The following is a 26672-nucleotide window of genomic DNA, read 5'->3' as shown; positions in this document are numbered from 1 at the left end:
ATATTTCGCGAAATGCAGAAGCCGAGCTCTTATTCCCAAGAGCTGACGAGTTTCTTAAACTGCAATTTGTTAACGAGAAATTCTGAGCAGAATTCTAATTAACTCTCTGATTAATTTCTCAGGTTGAATTCCCATTTTAGAAACGACATAGTTCCAGGTATACCGCGGGACTTGGTTTTCGGAGTCGACGAGGTACAAAACCTCGAGCTTACGAGAATCATATCGATTGCCAATGGTAATTGATAGACTTTGCTTTGTTTAAATCTCGGACGGGGGGGGGGAGTGTTCTTGTACCTTTCAATACTTGCTGACCTGTGAAATTATGTAAAAAATTTCGTGGACAACATGAATTATGCATTCCAGAAACAGAGTTTAACTGAGACCCCTGCTGTCACCTATCGAATAAAAGCGAAACTATCGGTTATAATTTTGGAAGTAAAATCGGCTGTTTGTGGAAAATCATCATCATCATGAATAATATAAGTTACAATGCCTTATACTTTTGGTTCCATGCTGCCCCCGGTTCATATTTATACGCTAGAAAACCAGTTAATATATTTTTCCGTTTGCTGCAGAATTCAAAACATTATTTTATTGTTATTCTTTAATATATATCAGAAACTAAGAACACTTTTGTACATTTCGATGCGCCGAATATAAATATAATTGAAACTACCGGGCAGTAGGATATTTTGCGATGGTTTTTTATTTCTTAATTAGAGGGTAGCAGTGGTTGCAGTTAAACAATAATATTAATATTACAATAAAATATTCTCTACACAGGAAAAAAAAAACAGCGTAGAACTCTTTCTATCATGTATCAGATAAAAAACAAAACTTACACCGAAAATTGCTTATTTCCACGCAGAACAAATGTTAAGATTTCAGAATGTCACATTACGTCTGAATGCTCTGAGGTTGATTAGAAATAAAGATAAATGAAAGGACACTCGTATCGGAACAATCAAACATTATGCCCAAAAACTTGCAAGAAATTTATACCACACACACACACACACAATCATTGGATGAATCAATATTTGAATATTTGAGGGAAATCGCTTCATATCCCTGTACACAAGGACTCAGATTTACTTGACCTAAAAATTTTCTTATGGTCATTAGACCTGACATAAAAGGATCATAATATGCAAATAATTCATATTCTATTATCCACAATTTCATCATATATATATATATATATATATTAGTACAATACCAGTGTTTCGCTTGTTGAGCACCCGAGTGGCGGGGTGGTAAGATGCTTGTCTACCACCGTGAAGGTTGCTGTCACGGTCCCGGGTGCGAATCTGAGGGAGGATATAGTTAAGATATTTTCCCTTACAAGCTTGAGGCGACCACCGATAGACCGCGCTTTTATTTCCAACCCATCTCATAAATGGCAGTAAATTTCAATATAGCTATATGGTCAGGTTTGGTGAAGTAGTGTTTCACATGCAAAAATTTTCGGCATGATAATATTTTAGTATGTGTGTATATTTTTTTCCTAATTAAGATATACCTCATTTTTACAATATTTTCAATATTATTCACCTTGATCACCTTATAATATCCTAATACTTCTTTTGACTTATTATGAAATATTATAGGTATAATATTTCATAACCTGTGATAATATTATACCTGGTACGGACATGGTTCTCCCCCACCGTCTAACTTCCTTCTGCTGGATCCATTGTATTTTTCTAGCCAAAAAAGTGCGCCAGAAAATTTAAAGTATTTTCTCTATTTCACCCTATTAAAAAGTCATTTGCTTAGCGCACTTATGTTTTCGAATCGGCATATGTATGATAGACTATCACAGCTGAGCCTACACTCAGCAATGACCCTCGTTACACCATTCAAGATTTCACGATGACGAATTACATTAAAGTAATATTCTTTTCTTTTACTGACCTAATTCTTAATATAATTCGTTTTTATTGACACACCTCTTGTACACGTGCACTCACACACCGAGCTATAATATAACAGCATCGAACGGAGAAGCTTATTGGAGTTAAGACTCAGTACGAACTGTGAAAATGCATCTACCTCAGCCGGTCGGTATAACGAATCACGATTTTTAGTTACTAGACATTCATTGTTTTTTGGTAAAAAAAATTTACATCTTGTCTTTAACGTTGTTGCTGTGAACATAGAGCACGGCATTGTTCGATGTTTCTGTTTGGTTTATCACTTAACACGGCTGAATATTTTTTTCACATAAATGGGAATTTCATAAGCACCTCGCGACAAGCTGCTCCTCGATCATGTAATGCCTTCTACAGTTTGGCAAAATGTTTCGTGAATTGCACAAAACCGTCTTTCGAAAATGGTTTCTCGGCTTCAACAACAATTTCCAGAATGAATACATTTATTTTCCTTCGTTCGCAGATAATGTGCTTTTAAAAGCGTTTATCACGTTGCAACGGTTTACTTCATTAACCCTTCAAGCGGCATTGACAAGATACATCGCCTTCCTAAAAGCCTCTTGTTCTGACATCGAGAAGCCCAGATATTTTAAAACGTTGATTTTTCAATGGAGCACTTTTCCCTATAACGCCTTACTTTGCACCTGCTGAAAATCGGAAGAAATCTTACTTCATTAAAAAAAGATATGGTATTATGAAAAGGGGTTTAGCGATTTCTGATGTGCCGCTTAAAGGGTAAATGGTACAGATGAAACCCAGACAGTGCTAAGAATCGCAGCTAGTAAAAACATTAAGGTTATTTGACTACCGTGTATGCGGGTTTTCGGTCTATATACTATGGTATTAGATAATATATTTGTGGGCTCTTCTTTCAATCGTATTAAAACCGATTCAAAGGATACTACCGTTCAAAGTAAAACTTTGTTTAAAATAATTTTCGTTGCTATTTTTCAGGCTTTTGATTTGTTTTAACATGATTATTTCTTTCCATTACTGGCATTTTCGGCTGTTTTTGATTTTTTTTCCTCCGAGAGATTTCAGAGTTCTGAAATGCCTTCCGAGTTCTTTTCATTTTTGTTACAGGAAAGTTGCTTCGTCTTTTTGTCGTTATCGATTCCCTTAGATTTGCCGCAATCTTCGTCGTCGTCGTCATCTTCGTATAGATTCCGAACTCGCCCGGACAAAAGTATCATTCCGCTGAAAAACACAGCAGCCAAAATAGAGTAAGCAGCAGCTGAGCCATGAAGTCGGTAGTTGAAAACCTTGACGTCGTACAACCAACAATTTCCCGTTTCTCCGCAGCTTGTCTCCCATACAATACACGAAGAATCGGCCAAGCTACCGTAAATGACAGGATATGGCATGAACGCTGAAAAGAAAAGAAAAGTATCAAATTATAGATCATACAATGTGCAATTGATTGGCTGTAACCTTGCCGTTGAGTTCTAGCCTATGGTAAATGTCCCATTCCATTCATTAATCACCATAGATAAGTTATCAAGTCAAGATTGGTCAATAAAAAATATCGATACCTAAGAGGATTTGTGTTTTCTACATGGGTAAGAGCTGCAATCAAGTCACAGTATCGAGAGTAAGATGGTTTTTCTCAAACCAATACGCGAAGTGGGAAATACTTTTTCTGGATAAGGTGGTCCCTGACGGGGTTCGAACTCCGATCCTCTCGCAATCCGTGCCAGAGTGCGCTATCCATATACACCATGAGAGACATGATGTTGTTCTACTTATTTCACGCAACTGTGGCATGACTCTCTGAAGCAAACTCCCTTAACTTCGACAAATTGACGCCCAAGTGGCGTCAGAAATGTGAAATAAATGATTTTTCTCAGTCCAATACATTTAAAAAGAAACTGGTAAATGAAGAAATCAACTGGTTTTTTTTTCTCAACGTTTTACTTCTATTGCCACCTGGGGGTCAAAGTGAAGGCAGGTTGCTAAGTCTCTACTTCAGTGAGTCACGCCACAGGGCTGAAATAATAGGAACAAGAACAAATTTCCCGTGATGCATACTATAACACGTCTGCCCAGATTGCGGGACCGAGTTTCTGTTTCAACGGGCCGAGTAGACTTTTCTTTCCGTGTTCACCTCGGCATTCTTTTTAGAAGAAGAAGAAAAAAGAAAGAAACCTTCTTTCCCTCAAGTCATAGTATATTCGTAAAAAAATGCGCATAATAACGTACTTCGCAATATCCCGGTTCGCTTATACGTGTCATATGAAAATCCCGTACCGTATTTATAATAGTGTCAGCAAACTATCACTTACGAATCATCAAGTAGTAATATGATTTCGGTTTTCTGTCGTTTTCCCAACATTGAGGCGCGAATGCGAACCGGTCTCCCATTTGAAAGAGTGTCTCTGCAGGCAGCAAGCACTCACCACATGGTACTTACATAACATGAAAAATTAAAATCCAAGCATTTACCAGTGTCAATTTAAAGACTATGAAAGTTAGATGACTGCATCAGCAAGAATCAAGCACACGTCTAACACCTCCGGAAGTTAATGCCCACATACACTTGGATACACACGCACATTCTGACAGATAACTGTTCGTTAGAAATTCCGCAGAGTGTATGTACGCGGTACATGTAGTAAAAGTAAAGTGTGGTCGGCTGAAGTCGGTTTGTGGTTCCCAACTTCAAGGCGCGAATGCGAGCCGAAAGTTTGAAAAAGTCTAGCCACAGAGAGCAACAGTCCTACAACGGTACAATTACTCCATCATTACACTTCACTTCTGAAATATAGATGGCAGCACTGAAAAAATCAGCCTGCAACACTATATACGCACTCAGGCTGTTAAGTACACTTCCGGCACAACTCACTATGTAGTAAATTGCCTGTGGCGATAGACCTGAGTTGTGCTCGGTTTGAACGAAAGAAAGAAAGTGAGAATAAAGTAGCAGCAACAGTTATAAAACCGAACTTCGTTGTTTTCGCTGTATAATGAAATTTTGTTGCTTGAAGCAATCAAAACTCTGTTGTTTGTTTCCCACGTCGTTAACGAAAAAAGACGTATCGATTATCAGTTGCTACATTTTAATGAATGGTATCAGCGCGCATGTGTTCAAAATTTATTATGAACCGCTCATGCTGCGAGTTTACCTACGCATCTATTAAGATCGATGAAAGCATACAGGGTGTCCCATAAGAACGTAAACGGTTTAAAAATTCATAAAAATTGAAGGAACCGGTATATAAAGTTATTCTCACGAGAGAACGGGGATGTGTTTCGGTACAGAAAATAATAATTCCAATTTTTATATATAGCGGGCGCTGCATTAAATTCTGACACCAGTGATTGGACATGAACGTTTCTCCAATCCCTCCTTTGTCCGAAACGTTCGACAAGCCCCAGTCGGTGATTCGCGGCTGAGGTAAAACAACTTCATCAATAGTGATTTATCCACCAATGTCAATATCACAATGAGAACCTTATGTAAGCGCCAGTAACGCGACAACTCAGGAATGAGCTGTTAATCCTGCATCCTGCAGTGAACAGGACTCTGATTTACATATTTCCAGTGATTTGCGCAGCGCCCTCTATTGACTTAGATTTGGGCTGTTCCTATTCGTGAATTGACTTTTCCGCAAACCGCGTTCAAATATGCCATTTCCTTCAATTTTTATGAATTTTTTAACTATTTACCAATTTATGGGGCAACCCGTACCTTGATGAATAATTTTTCTTGTTCAGAGCCATCACGTATCCGAGTATGCACTCGACGTTTCACCGACTGCAGAGGTTGATGTCGTCGACAGATAGTTTAACTTTATAAAATTCTGACATCGTTGATTAATAGCACGTATGATTCGTCCTAGATATTTGTTGCACCTTCCAGCATATTATTGTGATATTTCCAAACCTAGCTCCTTTGCGGACTTTATCACTTCAAAATATGGAATACAAGCCGATATCGCATGTAAAAAGTCTCTCTGCAGACCATTCGATAACGCACGAAACCAGCAAAATCACCCCCGAGTTCATTCTTCCGAATTCGGAAGACATAGGACAGCCGCTCCATCAGCACATAGTAAGCTTATATATATATATATATATATACGACAAAAAAAAAAATTTCATGATTACATTTTTCTATATGTATTGTTTATCAACAGAATTTCCCCAACTTTTTGTTCCATCACACCCTTCTTCAGAATCTTTCTTCCCTTCATTTTTTCCCCAACTCAAGCCAACCCATATCCCATAGGCTTCTATGGTGTATTCGTAACTTCTATCGCTCCCCAGTAAGACCATATCATCCTCCCTCTCCTCAGAAGAGAATTGTCCACTTTGGTGGACAAGTTCAAATTTTTGTCGCTAGAGAACGCTGCAGAAATTTAAATCACTGAAATTATGCAAATCAGAGTCCTATAAAATGCGGGGTGTACGATCAATAGCTCATTTCTGGATTCTCCGTTACTGACGCTTACATGAGGTTTTCATTGTGATTTCACTTTGGTGAATAAAGCACTGTTCCTGAAGTTGTTTTACATAAGTCACACGAATCACTGACTGACGCTTTACAAGAGTTACGCTTCAGACACAAAAGAAATTGGGAAAATTTTCAGGTCCAATTACTCCTGCTTTGCTTTCGTGCAGCGTCCTCCCTAGACGAAAATGTGAACAAATTTATTTTTACAAATACAACGCCACAACAGGCAAATTGCCCAACGAGGTGGCTGACTTAAGAACATCATGGATCCCCGAGCCATTTTTTGGAGGCCCTACCTACTACTGCTACACCACACATTCTCCCGCCCCCGCGGAACCCCCAACGAATCGGTACATGCGGGAATGTGCGTGTACGTGTAGTGAAACCTGACGTGAAGTTTTTGTTTCTCTGTAATGCTTGTTATGTGTAGTACTGCCATCTGCCACCAGTTTTTCTAACTATGAGTGAAGTGTTATGATTGAATGATTTATCGTTGTAGGACTGTTGCTCTCTGTGGCGAGACTTTTTAACGGGGAGATCGGCTCGCATTTGCTCCTTGAAGTTGGGAACCACAGAAAACCAACTTCAGCCGACCACCACTGTGGGGTTGGACCCGGACCCTCGCACCGCGAGTCCGTCACTATAACCACTCGACCACCACAGCGGCAGTGTAATTTTCTGGAGGTGGGTGTGTTTGAACTCATATACCCTGAACTCTTCCCATCTCTAATACCGTATCTTACCAACCCACCACTACAGCACTTATGATTAATTTTATGATTTTTTATACTATTTATGAATTAATGGCACATTATATATCCTGGAGATGTATGTGTTTGAAACTAACCTATTCCAAATATGCATAACCGAAAAAAAAACTACCACTCGCTAAATTCTTGCGTTCCGCGGCAAGAACATTCAGCACAATATTTGTGTCAACTATTATATTTTGCAAGATATACAGAAGACTGGATGTTGTGAAGATATTTATTATTTTAGATGTTAATTTTTTAAGGAAGGAAAAAACTCATCTCTGCCTCTACCGGGAGTCGAACCCGGGTCCCTCGATTCATGTCATATTATATTTTGCATTCAAACCATATTCCTGAATCTCGATACAGCAATGCGTTTTGGTCTCGTTTCGCAGAAATATGTAAATACCGAACACGTACACATATTGTGTTGCAAGATAAACTCACACAAATTCGTAATGAATGTAGCATTCAAGAGGTAACCTATGTCAAATGGTAATTGGGGCTTACCGCTCCCTTCCTAAGATCATGCATAAGGATAATAGGCATCAGACCGAACCGTCCAAAGTGAATCATGGGATAGACGATGGATTTATTACATAAATTTTTAGGAAAACCGTATCAACTGGGATTACATGAGTCTGATAATACAGTCTGAATACCTGCTTATGTAGACTGTACCGTACCGTCACATTATTGTGACCTACTTTCTACATCAACAGCGTGAGGCTGATGAAATAGAGCACGTGACTTGATCGGGATTGGTGCGAATAATGTAAAATGCAGCGTGTTTCAAAAAGAATCCGATTTAAAAAATGTCATAACTATTCAGCTTTCAATCCGTTTTGATCGAATAATGTATAGGTAGAAAGAGGAAAATCTCGAGTTCCACGCAGTACCCGACAACTAGTGCTAACGCCCTTCGTTCTGCCGCCACTTCGGTGTTTTTCAACATTGGCTTTTCCCACAGTTAGAAACCGATTCGGATGATTTCATTTTCTAGCAAGGCTAGGCACCACCACACTGGAGCTTGGACGCGTTCGATAGTTTTTGAACAATCGCATTCCTAAACGATGGATCGGCCGTACGGGACCTCACAAGAGGGATTCAGTTAAACATCACTGGTCTCAAAGATCGCCGGACCTCACAGTGTGCGATTTCTTCTTGTAGAAGTTTATAAAAGACTACGTTTTTTGTGTGCCTCCCCTTCCACCTACATTAGCCGAACTGAAGATACGCATAACAGCAGCCGTGGATGCAGACATGCTCGCAAAGATTTGGGACGAATTTAATTACCGTATAGACATATGCCGTACATCCCAAGGTGGACAAATTGAGCACTTTTAATTTAGTTTGTAAAGAAATTTTATGATTAGCCATGTAACACAAAATTAATCTTAAGTGTCCATGTTCAATATTTTTCGTAATACACGCATTTCGAATCGGGGGATTCTTTTTGAAACACCCTGTATGAGAATTTTTCAAATGTATCAGTCGTTACTGTTATGGGTTAAACAAGTGGTTTCTCCGATTTTCAAAGATGGATGATATGTACACCTTTCAGCCCAAACACCTTACTATCTCAAATTCTCTAGGGGAGGATATGGGATATTTTTCAGCACGGTGATACGGTGTTTCAATTGGCCCAAAATATCAGAAGTTGAAAGTTGTGTGACCAAAATTTCCAATCAGTTCCCTGGCCTAATGATTTTCCATACTTTCTTTTTTCAAACCGAACACAACTGCGGTCTATCGCCATTGGCAATTTATTATAGATTCAGTTGTGCGGGAAAAGTGAATGTGTGTATACCTAACTTTGTGCGTCCGTATATAGTGCTGTGTGTGAATTTTTAGTCATGCCATCTGTATTTCTAATTGCGAGTGAGGTGTAGTGATTGAATATTTGTATCGTTGCAGACCTCTGTGGCGAGGTTATTTAACGAGGGAGATCAACTCACATTCGTGCCTCGAAGTTTAGAACTACATAAAACGAAGATTTCGTAGACTAGATATCAAGCGAGAACATACATTCGAGACTCTGTCAATCATCGTATTTCTTTCCATAGTTCATCCACCTGGTACCCTTCAGTGACTACCAGGTGTGGTCATATCGTCTTAAGGCAATTCACAACCAATCGAATCGGGTCAGAAATGAAGGTGCCATCTATCGGTGGTTGCCTCAGGTCCATTTAGGGTAAGAACATTTTATCTATGTTCTGTCTCCAGGATCCAACCGACGAACCTGATGACAACCTTCATGGTGGAAGGCAAGCGTCTTATCAGTGAGGCTGCGCGATGCCGGCCAACGTTCGGCCCGTAGTCTTGGTGGCTGGCGGGACTTTTCCTTTTTTTCCCAGCATGGACCAGCCGTAAGGTAGCCTGCTTATATACCACAAGGGACAGAGCGGTGACCATGTTTGGTGTTTGCATCTTATCACTGCACCACTTGGCTGTTGAACGCACAGTAGTGTGATTCGTCCTAGCTACTTGTTACACCTTCCAAAATCTTATTGTATTATTTCCAAACCTAGTCGCTGTCAGGACTCCATCACTTCAAAATATAAAAGACAGTGACAGCACCAGTAGAACACAAAATACTCACAACTCTAACAACACAAGCACGCTCGATCATATACTCAGAACACACTTTCCGGCATCTACCAGAAAGTCCTTAGAGATTCCCCCAAAGGACCAGATGTTTACCAGATGCAAGTCCTAATGTCCAGACTCTACAAGAATGTTATTTTAAATATTTTCTGGGGATTAAGTTAACGTAACTCCAATGGAGGTGAACATGATGTTCTAGGATATTACTGACTGATTTATCTCACTTTAACTTTTAACAGGGTCATCAGAGTAATATAGACGCTATCTCAGTGTGTGTGTGTGTGTGTGTCTTCTTTTTCATATATAACAAGAACTTACCTAATGCGCATATCAACGTCTCGAAAGTGCCCAAAGCCAGACTCTTATCCGCTGGATCCACAGCCCTGCCCAGAAGATAAAAATGAATTTTTTGCTTCCAATCATTCTACAGCTCGATGAAAATATACAACCGAATAACACTAAGAGAAACCATAATTCTATATAAAAGAAATGAAAGAGTATAATAGTACAATCGAGAAAAGAAGGATATTTGTTGTGTGATTTTGTTCTCACCTGAAGAGGATGAGAGTGAAAGCAACTCTGGCTAAACTCGTTACTCCAAACGTCAGCGTCATGATAATAACGTATAATAGAGCCTGAAACCAACACTTCTCATCAGGGCAATATCCACGATTCACGAAGCTAGAAAAAGTGAAATTCCCATCCGAATCGACAATGCACGAGCAGTCGAAATATTTCTGAAATTATAAGCAAAAAATTAAAAATTCATTCCGTTCATAATTTTGTGCAATTATATTTTTTTCGTATTATTCATTATTGTCAATACATTTTCTGCTTGTGTATCGACATTCACAATTGAAGAAAGTATGTTAAAATGCCTATCAGCTCCTTCAAATTTGCTACAAAAAGCGCGCAAACAACCAACACAAAAATTACAATCGCCGAAATTCAGGCATCTGGCAAACCACTTCCAATTAGAAAGATAGTTGCCATCACTTTGGACAGATAGCACACGTGCCCCCCTCAGTTGCTCATGTATACTTTCGCACACATGCATATGGGTTGAAAAGTACGCTGTTTTCCATCGAATGAGTGATAGCAAAATATGATATTACAGGCTGTCTTATAAATTTGTAAATAGTTTAAAAATTCATAAAAGTTGAAGTAGTTGGAAATTTGAATGCGGTTTTACGAAAACGTCATCCGCAGTAAAGAGAATTTGTTTTGGCGTAGGAAAAAAATTAGTTTTACTGTTAGTCGATAGGGGACGCTCCACAAAACAAATCATTCATGATTGGATCTCTACCTTTCTACACTCTCTTTTATGTCCGAAACATTCCTGAAGCTTCAGTTGATGATTTGCAGCTGAGTCAAAACAGCTTCATCAATAATGTTTTATTCACCAATGTCAACGACACAATAAAAAGCTAATGTAATTGCGTTAGAGGAAAATTCAGAAATGAGTTGTGTTAATCGTACACCATTCACTTCATAGGACTCTCATTTGCATATTACAGCAATTTGCTTTCGTGAAGTGTCCTCTGTCGGCAAAAATTTCAACTATTTTCCCTGAAAGAGAAAAAGAAAACATCTTTCTACGGATAAAACTTTTGCATGAACTCTTTGCGAATTTATGGAACCCCACATATTCCCTATTTCCTAACCGCCACCCCCCCCCCTAAAATAGCACATTCTTTTAATTTTTCACATACACATCTTCCTCATTTTTCTCTCCCTGAATTTTCTTTTTATTTTCCTTTCTCACGAGAACAAAACTGCTAGAGAACATAATTTATAATGTAAATGAAAACTAGACTCACTAATTTTATTTCAACCTGATTTTGCTAGATGGAGACACAATATTTCCATCATACTTCCTATACGTTAACGAGAACTACGACAGTAGTTTTGGCACGTTTCTGTGGCTGTTTCTTCTCTCTATTAATTACACATTTTCTTGACAATGGAAATGCCAGATGTGTGGTATGGGACTGGTGCGATTAATCGATCTATTTTTAATCACAGTTGAAAGTTTCAGTTTGAGTTAATGAACTCGATCAATCAGATTAAAATTTACATTTTTAAGGCTTGTGAATTGATTTTATTTATTCGACGAAACCAATTTATGCATTAAATTGTGTTCCCATAAATAACATTTCAGATAAATAATCATATTTAAAAATATTTTGATCAAAGTCTTTGGCATGGGGAGATACAATTCGACTGAACGAAAATCTATTGATTTCAGTTTCAAATTGAGCTCTTTGGGATTTTTGATAAATTTGGAAATTTTTTAAGATTTAAGTTTATTGTCGCACTGTGAACAGCAGTTTTCCTTTTTGACATGAAGCATCAACCTCCCCCAACATAATTTTTAGGAGCTTTATTATTAATTCTTAGATATTTCCTAATACCGTTCATAAGGGGAGACAAACGAAAATCGAAAGTAGTTTCAAAATTAGTTAATAACCTGAAATAACTGATTTCCTAATGGAATTACACGAGTCAAGTGAAAAATTTTCCAGAATTTGGAAATATGTTCGACATCTTAAATTGCTCAAAACGGATGGTCTTAATTTTTAAATCTATTCCTAGATCTGTTTGAATCTAGCGAATAGGTGCGTGAGAAATGAATAAATCTTTAGCATTTGAAAACATTCCATTAAAATCAGATTAATCCCTAGATTAATCGATTAAAGATTTCTGATTGACCCGTTGAAAATTTTAATTGATTCTCAGATGTTTGTGACATCGTTCTTACCTCCGGTTCTGAATCTTTCTTTGTCGAACATCCAGCGTGACAGGGCGAGAAATATGTCGAAGCACCGTCGGGTGTACAAACTGGAGTAAACACGTCCAGAGAACAATTACACCCGGCATTACACGCATTGTCGAGGATTAGCCTGTATAAATGAATAAGATGATTGTAGACACACACACACTAAAAATGAGAATTGGTTACAATTTCTTTTTATTTAATACAATTTTTAACAGCTCATACTGTAAACAGTAATGCCACATACAGGGCGGGCAAAAAGTCCGTAGAAACTTTAAAAATGAATAAAAACCGGAAAAATAACAGAAATAAAAAACGGTTTGCAGGGATAGCATCACTAGGTCACGGGAAATTTTAAGACAGGGAAAAAATAACTAAAAAACCGCCAATTGGTGGCGCTGGTATGATCGACTTCAGTGGAAATATGCAAATGAGACGTTTATAAGAACTTACTCTCCTAATACACAATCAGTTCACCGTTGTAAATCGTGTATGTGGACCTGCTGCACTCTGCCGTTGCTGGTTGTGTGACTCGCCTGCAATGTGTTATTCCCTGTGGTGGTGGTGGTCATGGGGAACACATACTGCTGTAATTAACGATTTGGAGGTATTCTGTTCGTTATTCGCGTATCTTTTCTTTGACTTGTGTACGTCAGAGTCACCTATCGCCTGTTTTTTTAGGGTTTTTTCCCTGTAAAAAAATTCCAGTGATCTAACTATGCTAACCCTGCAAACCGTTTTTAATTTCGGTTATTTTTCTGGTTGTTATGAATTTTTAAAGTTTCTATATATATGGACTTTTTGCTCATTCTGTATTTTACGGTTTTAAGAATCACGCGCTCTCAAAACACTTAGATAGATCAAATAGGATAAAACTGAGAAATTTGTAGCGTGATATACCAGTTTATCATATCATATAATAATTATGAAATATAGAACTATACTAAATAGTTATAACTATTTAGTATAGTTAGTATAAAGAGACTATACTAAATAGGTAATAGAGACTAAATTAGTTATAACTACTGCGACGATATCAATATTACCGTATAAGACGGGTTTCTCCACTGTGGAAATGATAACAGTCTGAAAAATGATTTTTATCTGGGCAAGTAACTGTCGAAATTTATGTTGCACTGTATCTTACGTGATTAGGGTATATGTGAATGAAGTGGAACAAATCGTGAAAACATATTATATGAAACTCATAACTTGAAATATCGAGAGTAATGAAACATATCGAACTGACCCAGCTGATGTCCGTGTCGATCCAGGCATGTTGATTTCGGGGCACATCGGTATCATGAGCAGACCATAAGAGAGGACGTCCAAAATTGATGTCAACATCATCGCAATGATCAATATCTTCGCAGATGGCTTAAACTTCCAGATGACTATCCCACCCACAACGGTACACACTTGAATCGCAGCTATGGCTGGTGGGCCTGTTCATAAAGTCAACATTTTCGTGTGTTACTTTCGTATAACATTATTTACTCTATTAATAAATCCTTAAGATATATATTCGGTAAGTGATGGTGGATTCCGCTAGTTAACTTTTACACATATAAGAAATGGAAACTAAATTAAAATTTCAGGTATCAATTCCGTTGAATTTTTTTTTCCATTTTAAAATTTATTTGATTTTGCGTTAAACCTGAAAGTAAGTTGGCTGTTGATGCGGAGATGTGAAATTGGTTTTCCATGTACTTCGGAATGTATGTGAAGATTCCGAGTCCTCCAGTGATACAGGATATGAAGCCCAAAGAGTATAATATGAATAATGGATTCAGAAACAATCTTTTCACTGCCTTGAACAACCCTACAAAAAAAAGTATGTTCAATTAAAACATTAAAGTTTTTAATAGATGTTTAATATAAATCTATATAATTCTATAGAACCCTTAACATCTCTAAATGTTAAAAAATGAAGAAACTACTTTATATTCTCATGTTGACACAGTGCACGCAGCTTAATGTGATCACATCTAGTTTTGGTAACAGATGATTAGCTATATCTGAAGCAAATCTGTAATGAAGCTGGATGACCATAGTTCGATTTTGTCTATTTTTATTATTCAGAGAATACGACTGCACTACTTCTGACCTCCCAAATAGTCTTGCAGGTTGATAGCGATATTTTTAACTTATAGGAAAAAATTAGTCTGGTTCGACTCCAGCTTAAGAATACTAAGAAGAAATAAATTTACGGTGAAAAAAATACGGTAACACATGATTCAAAGCTCTGATAAAAAAAAAAAAAGATTTCTTTCTCATGTTACGATGCTGGTTTCTACCTAATTTTGCACAAATGATAACAATACCCGAACGATAATATTATGCATGATTACAATAAGAGACGTTGACTGTATTTTTCTCTCAATCGCTTTAGCATAATAATACTTCGAATTGCGTCATCCCACATTTGCTCGTCTCAATTTATTTTCTTCTCTATAAGACGGGCTTTGAGCGGAGCTTGAAAAAAATTGACGTCGCGTCCATAAAATGATAGTGTTTCCCGCAAAAAAGTCACATCACACACGAATGCATAAGGAACAACAATACGATGACCGTATGGCCGAATTTTTGGGGAACATTAGGAAGCTTACTTAAATTTGTAATTTGAACTGGAGTCATACATGAAAATAACTCTTATTGCTTATAAATAGAATTACGGTAAACATTACTGTAAATGCAGATATTCATGCCATATTTGTTAGTTGTCATAACACATATTTGTTATGCTCAACTTTTTTCCCATGAAATACAGTTTGATTCGTTCTAGAACTATAGTGTGTAGTCTCCATTTATTTCCCCGCACAAAATGTAATTTCTTAGAAATTTCAAGCTACAATCGGCATTTTTCCCCCGTTTGTCGTTTTTTTGGGGGAATAGATGTCATTAAATACAATATAATATATCAGAGCCACTAGAATACCCTATATAGACTCCTTGATTTTATCACAAGAAAACTAAGTTGCCTCAATATTTTAACAACATATCAGTGAAAAAATTTACCTCGATTTACGTCGTTACTCTTGGAAAGAATTACTTTCGTATATCGACGTATGACTATACTTGCGCTTTACAATTAATACAATAAAATATATTCTCTGTCTACAATATTATACATTTGGTATCAATCAGGATTCAAACACGTTATAAAAGAATGCTTTCGACTTTTTGATTTTTAAATATTCATGAACGTCAAAACTCCCTTTTCTTCTTTTTTCACAACTTTTCGGTGGTTCCAAAGAGATTAAAACGAAAGCAAAAATGAAAAAATAAATAAATATATAAAAGATAGAGAGAGACATTAATCTTACCAACTATTCTCTGGATCATAGTCTCCTGGTCGAAGTTTGCAGTGTTGGAAAAGGCTCTCTTGCGTTGTCCCGGCAGACGCCTGGGGAACAGAAAAATCGGAAAACTGAATACGAATAGGAGAATCCCTTGGAGAACGAATCCCATCCACCACGCGCCGATCCACCTGGGATCTGCGTTGTCGAAACCGGGATCCTCTGAATTGAGAAAAACTAGAATTGCATACTCGTATGATTCAGAGTACCAAGTATTTCACAGTTTATAAATATAAAAAACCTAACTAGATAAAAACAGAAAACTTGACTTCTAAGTGAGATGTATTCATTTTCATACGCGTTCGGTTCCACTTGCCCCATTGAATGGAGCAAGGAAAACCTATGGCTGATTGTGCTTTTAATACATTCACCAAGTAGTGATCATAAATAATTAATAAAACAATTAAACTAAAGAATTCGTTTAAACCATAAAAACCCAAATATTTCATTTTTCTGGTACACAATGTTAATTAACAACTTTAGTATGTAGAAAACTCACAATGTAATAATACCCCCCTGTAAATATTTAAATATTGACCGACATTATATGAGGCAAATGGGAAACACAATTTGATTTTTTTTTTCAGACTATTAATCGTAACAGGTGAAGGAGATTGCAGAACTTACGATATTTGGTCAATTCGCACTGTCAGAAATGGTCAAAATGTAAAAACTGCGAGTATATATACAGTATATATTATGTATAATAGCTTCTTAAAAACAGCCAGAACTAACACATGAAAAGAAACTTTTTTGATTGATTTGTGTTTTTGGTATGTCAAAATGACCTTTGAGACTTCTAAGTGAGATGTATTCGTTTTTATACACGTTCGGTTCCACTTGCCTCATTGAGTGCAGCAAGGAAAACCTATGGCTGATTGTGCTTTTAAAACATTCACAAAATAGTGATCATAAATAATTAATACAATAATTAAACGAAAGAATTCGTTTATACCATCAAAACCCAAATATTTAATTTTTTTGGTACACAATGTTAATTAATAACTTTAGTATGTAGAAAACGCACAATGTAATAACACCTCCTCCTCCTCCTGTAAATATTTTAATATTAACCGACATTATACGAGGCAAATGGGAAAGGAAATGTGTGTTTTTTTTCCAGACTATTAATCGTAAGAGGTTAAGGAAATTGCAGAACTTAATCGCTTCTAATCATACATGTGTCTTGAATGTTAGGCCATTGACAGATAGAAGTAGTACCAGTTCTTCAACCAAATTTTGCTTCCCAGTAAATATACTAACTTCGGTTAAGTTGCTTAACAAACATCTTTTCTCGTTTTTGATTGTATTTAATCTATGAGGTTGACAAGAGCCCGGGCACGGACCTTTGCTTTTGAAATGATTTACAACATTATATATATATGAAGTTTCGTTGTTTCCCTCTAGTTCTCGACACTTATCTTTTAGGTGTATTAGAGAAGCTTGTCTGAGTCAGCCTAGTATGCTGACTCAGGAGCTTTAGCCTTTCCTTCAGTTTTATACCACAATTTATAAAAGCCTATGCAAGTTGGTACAGCGTTTACCTAAATTCGTTAAGTTCCACTTGCCCCACCATAGAAAAAACGCGGGGAAGGTGTAACCTTCTCAATTCCTACTTAGCCTAAAGTGGTATTGTAATTTATATTAAAATGACGCAATTAAATAGTAAGAAAGGAAGAACTTGACCCCGAAATATCAATATTAGGTCAATTCGCACTTTCAGAAATGGTCAAAATGTAAAAGCGCGAGTATATATTCAGTATATATTATGTGTAATAGCTTCTTCAAAACAGCCAGAACAAACACATGAAAAGAAACTTTTTTTGATTGATTTGTGTTTTTGGTATGTCAAAATGACCTTTGAAAAGAAAAAAATATCATTGGTTAGCTAATTAATTAATTTTGGTCGCTATCTTTACCAGGACCATTTGAATTAGGTACCCTTACGCACATGTCTTAACTTGGAAAAAAAATCATTATATATGTATATATAACCATTTAAAACCGTTAAAAAATGTAGGTACACCTATATGTACTTCTGGAGCGAGGAAGATAAATAGCAACGTGATCGCAAATCCAACTTCTCCATATGAAGTCTTCTCATAACCTTTCAAGAGCAGCTAGTGTACCAAGCACATTTTTACTAAAAAAATCAAAATATAAAAAAAAATCCGCAGAAACCTTTCCCAGAAGCCAACTGAATTTTACAAATCACACATATTGGTATCCACTTACCTCACAGTATACCTTATGTATTTTCAATAATTAGTAGTACGTATATGGATGAAGTATAATTGTTTATAATATTTTGATTGCATTTTTAATTGGGTTGCTGTATTTTAGTAATATATGACATCCATACTTGTTAAAGGCATCTTTTTCTCAGCCACATCGTTGGGCATTTTGCCTGTTGTGGCCTTGTATACGTATTTATAATATCGATCGATACTTACCGAACGGATCTTCATAGAATTTAAGAAAAGCGGAAGACATTAAAAATCCTAATGTCGGCCCGAGCAGTCGAAGCGCTGTGCATATCGCTGCAAAATTAACATTACATGGGAAAAATATAATTATAAACATTCAAATATATTTGATTATAATATCACTGAAAATAACATGACAAATAAATATCGCTGAAAAATATTGCATGAAATCATAAAAAACCGATTTTGAAAACAACAAATATGTAACTTCTTAAATATGATATTTTTCCCACGATATTTCAAACTATTTAGTAATTCAGCCAAGTAATTCCCATGAACATTAGATTATTAACAATTCGAAATCAACCTATTAGCTTGTATTATATATATTTGCATAAACACGTAACCTTGCAGTAAATCAAACTAACGATTTCTTTTAATAGTTTCTGCCGTTAACTAGATTTTTTTTTTCATTATAATGATGCGTTCCTTTCTCTCAGGTCATCGAATTTTTTCTTGCACCTACAAGCCATGCTAATATCGAAAAATACTGAACTCATGGTATGAGATTCGGATGACGTATTCTCATAATATACCTACATGTATGCGCGCCGCATATTGAGTAAATCATAAGTCGGAGAAGGCCAAAACATTAAAACTAAAAAAAAACGTTGTCCGTATATTTGATTAGTTTTCGTCAATTTAATGTGTTACTTAATATAATGACTCAAAATTTCTGTGAGAGTGGCTCCCTGTGCGTCCCTCCTCACTCTGACACACAAGAATGATCCCATCAAAAGTTGGAAAGTCGTACAATGCGCACTATTAACTTTTAACATCTTTCTGACTCAACATGAACGAACCTCGGGCCTGAAAGGGGGTTGACTAATTCATAATATTATTTGTGATAGAAATTAAAGTCTCTTCATTTATTTTATCTATGGCTTAATATCTTCTTACTTATTTTACCTCCAAAATAAAATTTTGCGGGTGATTTTCTAACTTCACAGAAATCTTTTCTTTCCTCATACATTCTCGTAAACTATACTCACCGAGGTATATAGGTGTGTTTGTTTTCTTCGTAGTATCATCCATGTAAGACATGCCAACCGCGTAGTAAGCTAGGCTGCCGAACCCTTTCATGAAACTGCCGATCAACAAACATGTCACGGCCGTCATGGTCGGAGGTCTGTCGTCTACGCCGCAATGGTTCACCCTATGGTTGTTTCTATCACAATAACTTGTGTCCGTCGTATTCTTCAAGGGATCCAGAGCCAAGTGTTTCGACGAGCCGTACATGAAATAAGGCAAGGACGATATGAAACAACAAAGTGCGGAAATGAACATACCGAAGGCGACGACACGGGGTCTGTGGGTCTTACCCCCGAAATAACCGATCAACACGCCGAAAAATAAGGGAGTTATCTCATCCACCATCATGACGGTGCCGCTAACTTTACTCTCGAAAGCATACCTCTTTTCCAACGTCGTCATTATGCCGATCAGGTACGTGTAATACGAGCCTTGCAGTACTCCCACGATGGAGAAGAATACCAGGAAAGTTTTCGACGTCGCCCAACGCTGCAGCCATCGTGGCTTGAAAATGCCGATTCCGCACACTGTATCCGGATCCATTTCTTCAACATTTGTCCGCTTGGAATTTTCTATCGGAGGAAAAGTTTCCCAGAGATCGTTCGTGTCCATGAACGATTCACTGGAGAATGTCTTTCGATGTTCTTCGTACATCTGCTCTACTTTCGACGGCTTGCGCTTTATGTTTTCAGAAAGATTATTCATCGGTTGCGTTGTGCGGACGTCGTTCTCCGGTGGAAAAACCTCTCCATTATTAAGATTTGTATTTGCTTCAAGTTCGGAGTTTTCGTCTTGCGATTTCAGTTCCAAATCCATTTTCCCTTCTCTCAGATTGCGATGATCCAGGTTATCCGATAAAGAGGGATTCTGTTCTGCACGAACATTCGCTTCATCGCTGATTCTGTCTTCGAATTCACTATGTTCCGGACGTGTGAATTTTTTTTTTTCTTCCGCCTTGACTGGTGATTCGGTGTCAGTATGACGTGATTTTACATCAAGTTCATTTATCACTTCGGCATTTTCAAGATCTGGATGCTTTCCGCCTCCCTTGAATTCAAGAGAATCAGAGCTATCCGAGGCTTTCAGTGCGGCATTCAAATAAATCCCTTGTTTTTGGCATTCGATATTATTCTCCTCCTCGGTCAAAATTACAGTGATATCATTTTCGCTGAGCGATGGCTCGGGAACTGTATCCGAATCATATAAACCGATTTCCTCTTCCTTATTTGTCATCATAGATGTAGTTATTGCGAGATAAGAAAGAGGTGGACTTTCGACTGTTGACACAACTTTTTGATCTCTTCCGTTTCTCACTTGAACTCTTTCGTACACGGCATCTAACATGAAGTTGATCAGATCCTGAACAATTTTTTCTGGGGAATTGTGAACATCGTCAGATTCGTTATTAAGTTTCTCTTGGCTACCATCACTCGTGAACGCATAATCTTGTTCGACAAAAGATTTGATTCTATTTGTATAATCGTAAACCGAGCGCAGTGCACTTCTTATAACCTCGTGGGGTTCGGATGGCGTATTCGGAATACCAATGTATGATTCATCTTTCAGATCGTTCAAATGTTCGATATCTCGATTTTCCAAATCAACGGCTTGTGTCACGGGTACGCAAATATTTTCAGAGACGCGGGAAGTCGATTCCTTCAACGAACTCGAGAGATCCGTATTTTTTGCAATTTCGAGAGGAGGAAAATCGATTTCGTCCATATTCTTCGGAGCAAAACATGTTTTTCGCAAGTCGAAATCGCTTGCAACAAACTTTGACCCAAGAGTTGCTCTATAGCTGGCGTCACGTTTAAAAAAATCAGCGATTCACGATAACATGTAGATCGTATTTCAAAATAAAATCTAATCAGATTCACAAAGTTTATATTATGACCGTCCTTGACGGAAGATGGCGATTTCCATTCACTGTTAGTCCTGAGAGATGTTTTTTGGCGAAATTCTTCTACCCATCTAGTACGCCACTGTATCAGTGAAACAATCCCAAATGCATTTGTTTTCCCTGACATTTGAAGCCGCGTACTTTTTATGGATGCAGGTGATTCATATCTTTTGTTTTTCTATTCAAGGTGTTTCTTTCAATTCCATTCTGGTAACACGTTCCGCGCTTTCTCACTTCATCAATTGCTCGTGAGCGATTTTCCGATTTCTATACGTTCATCCGAAACCTGCACGAAAAATTCGGTGTATGCGTGAATGAATGATTCGACCCTGGAAATCTTTATTAAATCAGGTGTCGACAAATGAGGAAATCGCGAAATAAATTTCCGTTTTGGACTACAGCCAGACATGTTTTCATCTCGAAAACAAAAGGTAAGTCGGAAGTTCTGGAGCTAATCGGAGGGAGGGCGCTTATCCATCATTCATCTATCTCACTCATGCCTAACTTTCAAATATTAACAATATACATATACGTATGTGATGAAATAGATTCACTCATTAGAATTTTCTTGCAACTAAGCACAACAAATAAACCTCCAAAATAATTTGAAAGAGTTCTTAAGCTGTCTCCGGAATCAACGATCAAATATTCTCGACTCGTGCTCTCTCTCTCTCTTATAATGATCACACAGTTACGTACAAACTCCGGAGAGTACGTACATCATATGGTTGTCATGTGTAAGATGACGAATAGGAAATTCTTGTCCTACCAAAAGGTTATTCATAAAACGAGTAAACAACACGAACTGTTAAATAATAAACGCGTTTGTATAATATTTTATCATGTGTATATATTGTTTATAATTTGTGTTAATTGCATTTTTAATGGGGTTGCTGTATTTTTGAAACATATGACATCCATATTTTTATGGGCATCTTTTTATCAGCCACCTCGTTGGGCATTTTGCCTGTTGTGGCGTTGTATTTGTATTTGTATTAAGCAAACAGCCGATTGACATAACGAAAAGATTCACTTGAAGACCACAACCGATTATTCCACGGCCTTTGCGTGATGGATCCGGGAAAAAGTGTGTGGTGTTGCAGTAGTAGGTAAGGCTTGCAAAAAATGGCTCGGGGATCCATGATGTTCTTAAGTCAGCCACCTCGTTGGGCAATTTGCCTGTTGTGGCGTTGTATTTGTTTGTTTGTTTGCTGTTTGTGTATGAAGTGAAAGATGATTCTGACCAAAAGCGGTCGTAAAATGATGACGATGATGCGAACAAATAAAAGCATGAGCAATGGACTTTGGCAATGAGGGCACTCTGGTTGACTCTCATAGATATGATTGTGTGAGGTGACTGTGTCCTATGCGTAACCGGGCAAGCAGAACTTCCTCTTTTCGGTTAGTTCTGCAGCTCGAACGCCAATGACCAAGTGTGGGCTTAATGGAATGTAGTTTATTATTTACCTGGTTATTCCAATGCATCGCCGCTGGCAGGATCATTGGATTTTGTCAGCCCCATCCTTCTACCACATTGACCAACATGTACTTAAAGCTCATAAAACACTCCAGTCTTTCTATAGGATTGGGGGCGGCAAGTGGGGTATTAACAGGCTATTCAGAAATATCTATTATCGAACCATCATCATCCCCCAATTATCCTATTGACCGAGTATTTGGTTTGCAAACCCCACCTGCAGAATGAAACGCAAGATACTGACAGCTCAAAGGCAATACTTACTTTTTGTAACAGGTGCATATAATACTACGCCAACTAATGTGTTACAACTTTCCACTGGAAATTTACCTTTGGACCTTCAAATAGAAGTTATATCGAAAAGAAGCCGACTCCTTCTATTAAGACACAATGTCATATGTAACGATTTCAGTCTACTAGCATCTGCATACGAAGAAGAAATAACCTCATGGCCTCATCATCCAGCCATAGATCTTCAAGATAATCAGCTCATCACTGAAGAAAAAGACATTCCAACTGTCATCAAAATATATACGGATAAACCGAAAACCGCTCGAAAACCTCTAATGGAGTTGCTTCGGCTTTTGTCGCCTTTCGCAACAACGTCATCATACACGAATGGTCACAAAGGCTCCAAGACTTCAACTCTATTTTCCAGGCAGAATTGTATGCTATTCATCAGGCCATTCTCCATATACTGCATGAGAACGAACCTATTCAGATTATATCCGACAGTCTTTCTAGTATATTCTCGCGCTTAGAGAAATAATTTTTCTCCCACCCAACTTGTACGACAAATCAAAGCAAATCTAATTGACAAGCCCAACACTTTCATCTCATGGACCAGAGCCCATGTGGATAATCAAGGGAATGAATTAGCAGACGCACTTGCTAAAACAGCTACTTCATCAGAAAATATGAAATCTGATGTTTCTCCTCCCTGGTCTCATGCCAGACACAAGATACTTTGTGTCGCGAAAGAAACTTGGCAGTCCAGATGGATTGATGGTGAACAACGGGGCAGAAAAGTCTTCCAAATCATAAATAAGACCAAAATCTTCAACCAACCATGAGAGAAAGGACAATCCTATATAGTGAGCACGGGCCTGTTCCGTATTACCTAAGGAGATTTAAAATATCTAAAAATAAATTATGTTCTTGTGGGGAAATCGGAACATTTCCTCACTATATTTGGTCGTGTCCTAGCACTGCATCCTACCATCAGCCCCGGATCAATCTAAAAAATTTCCACATCTGGAAACGTCAATTAATAAAAACTAAAAACTGGGCTGACATCATTAAACTTATCAACTTTCTAGAGGAAAATCTGTCGTTACTGCTCAGCAAAAATGAAGATCTCTTTGAATCTGATGAGAGTAGTGGTGACTTCACCATGGTGACTAGACCAGATCAGCATCGACACCCCAAATCTAATGACTACGCTGAAATTGTAAAAATGTGTTCAAATTTTTTTCCTCCTCTCGGACTGTGACGTGCATTGTGCTTACCATAGATGTTTAATTTTTGCATTGTTTTGTGTTTCCCATAGTGATTTAACTGATGTTTATTTTCTATTCCTCATACATATGTACTTGGACGTACTGTGACGTGCGTTGTGCTTACCACAGATGCTTAAGATTTGAATATTTCTTGTGTTTACCATATTAGCATTTTCGTGTTCTTCATATTTGCATTTCTGTTGTTCCCCGTTTTTTTTTTCTCGGACTGTGACCTGCATTGTGTTTACCACAGATGTTTATTTTTCATTGTTCTGTGTTTCCAAGTGTTATATAACTCATATATAGTATATATATGAGTTATCATATACATATACATATATAACTGATGTTTTCCCCCACCCTTTTCATACATATGTACCTGGACTGTGACGTGCATTGTGCTTCCACAAATGTTTAATTTTTACATTATGTTGTGGTTACTATATATATTTTAATTTTTTCTCCCCATATACGTTGAAAAAGTGTTCTCATGTTTGATCAGGTAGGGTGGATGGATTTGATGGGCTGGGGAAGGTGTTGGTACTTTTCCAACAGATACCCTTTACGTTAGAGGCTCCGTAAATAATATTAACGTGGGTATCTGTCTGGTAGTTCAAGTCCAAGCCCCATCCTTCTGGGGGCCATGGTCTAAATTGTTCTATAAGAACAGTGTTCGGCTTCAGCTTGATGCATGGAACTGATTATTGAAAAATGGCTGGAGTTTTCGATCGCTTCTGCGGAATAAAAAATATAAATTTTTGTATCAAAATAACGTGCTGTAAGTGCTCGAGCAGCCGGGCCGTCTTAAGAGCATCACGGGCTTTCCCGGGCCAAGTGATTTTTCTGAGGCCCTACCACGTAAATTCTGGAAAATTTCAACCACATCCTATTTTTGTGAATCTAATGCGACAATGCCTTAAGACAACACTGTCGAACAGCCGGTGTTTACGTAACAAAAACACTGCGATGACGATGTTATCGAGAGCACTGCCGTGGCGCTTTTAGTGAAATTTCTAGGAGGCCAAAATAGCGCTAAAGACGCCAAACAGGAAAGCGCCGTTGTTAATGCGCTATTCTCGATGGGCAGTTGCTTTACCTAAAAGGAAATAATGGAATCGTCCGACATGACGTAACGTGACGTAGGCGATGTTCTTCTCGTGATCGGTGGACTATACTACTGCTACTACACATTACATGCAACTCGGTGAGCATTAAAAAATATCACAATTTATTAGTTCGGATGGAGAAAACCAACACTTCTCATCTGTAGCTTCTTTTTTTTCTGAGAGGTTGGAACAGAAATATTTTCAAAATCAATTTCTAAAAACTAGTTTTTTTCAGCATTTATATATTACATATAGACGTGAATAGAAAAATCTTCATTTTTTTTCCACATTTTTCTCAATTCTTTTTTATTTCGCTATTGAGGGATCAAACTTTCACATTCTGATTTTTATACTATTGTATTTTCTTCAAAATAGCGAGATGGACATTTGCGAATTATAAGTAGGAAATCACGATATATAAAAGTATTCTGACTATGACACGACTTTCCCAAGGATCCGAATACGGTGCACGTACTAAACATGTACAGGTTGATTCAAATCATTTGTCTACAGTGATATTTTGCAACCCTTGTGTGTGTGTGTGTGTGTGACTTCAGAAGTATAGTTACGAAGTTTTGAATTGGAATACGGTTCAAGAAAAATGATGTAGTTTATTAACCGCAATTTGTCTCTGACACCTCTGGTTAAATATATTTGCCTTTTCAAAATTCAAAATGATTTCTTCTAAGAGGATGTAGTAAGGTAAACACGGTATATGGATAACCAGAAAGGAATAATAAGATGATTTGTAAAAGCAGTTACTTCTCTTAGTATCGCTCTGTTTCTTTTTTAAATCATTAACCATCAGGGACGAGATATCTCATTCAAATAAAAATAGAAGAAATGCATTCCAGATATCACTGCTTTCTTAACTTTTATCCTCATCATTTCGAAACTTTATTGTAACCCTATTAATAGGAATTGTTTTTCCCTCTGTACGTCTTTTCTATACTCCTTTTCAGTGATTCCCGAACCCCGCATATAATGCAATTTTCTCAAGAAAGAGGGAGAGAGGGAAAAGGAGTAAATAAAGAAGGTTGAGAAAGAGAAGGTGAGGGCGAAAGTGAAATGTGATTCACCTATCTATTCCCCTTCCTCTTCTATTTCTAACATGGGAACAAGGAAACCAGTTTTATGAAACGAGCAGCTCAATACCTAAAACTACGATAATTATATTTGTAATGAAAAACCAGTGATTTGGATAGACTGAATATCTTCTCGCTTGACAGACAGAAATAAAAAGTCCTTATCATATTTAATGAAATGTTCATTACATATTGAATGCAAGTAC

The 26672-nt window shown here is 37.4% G+C and overlaps 1 protein-coding gene across 1 annotated transcript; it reads right to left on the bottom strand.

Annotated features, from left to right (window-relative positions):
• Window positions 1-565: 565 nt before the first annotated feature.
• Window positions 566-21150, bottom strand: LOC149086599 (solute carrier organic anion transporter family member 2A1-like). Its single transcript, XM_089230976.1, has 9 exons — window positions 19360-21150; window positions 18335-18421; window positions 15849-16043; window positions 14180-14344; window positions 13772-13967; window positions 12508-12649; window positions 10299-10483; window positions 10065-10129; window positions 566-3303 (listed from the first exon to the last, which is right to left on the bottom strand). Exons 1-9 carry the CDS (start codon window positions 21119-21121, stop codon window positions 2972-2974), a joined length of 3129 nt encoding a protein of 1042 aa, XP_089087102.1. The 5' UTR covers window positions 21122-21150; the 3' UTR covers window positions 566-2971.
• Between the last annotated feature and the right edge of the window lie 5522 nt (window positions 21151-26672).

Source organism: Pholcus phalangioides, unplaced genomic scaffold (genome assembly GCF_987345545.1).
Source record: "Pholcus phalangioides strain wild (caught in Gottingen) unplaced genomic scaffold, Ppha-v1.0 ptg000004l_1, whole genome shotgun sequence".
Classification (NCBI taxonomy): domain Eukaryota; kingdom Metazoa; phylum Arthropoda; class Arachnida; order Araneae; family Pholcidae; genus Pholcus; species Pholcus phalangioides.
This window is presented reverse-complemented; position numbering and strand designations above follow the sequence as displayed.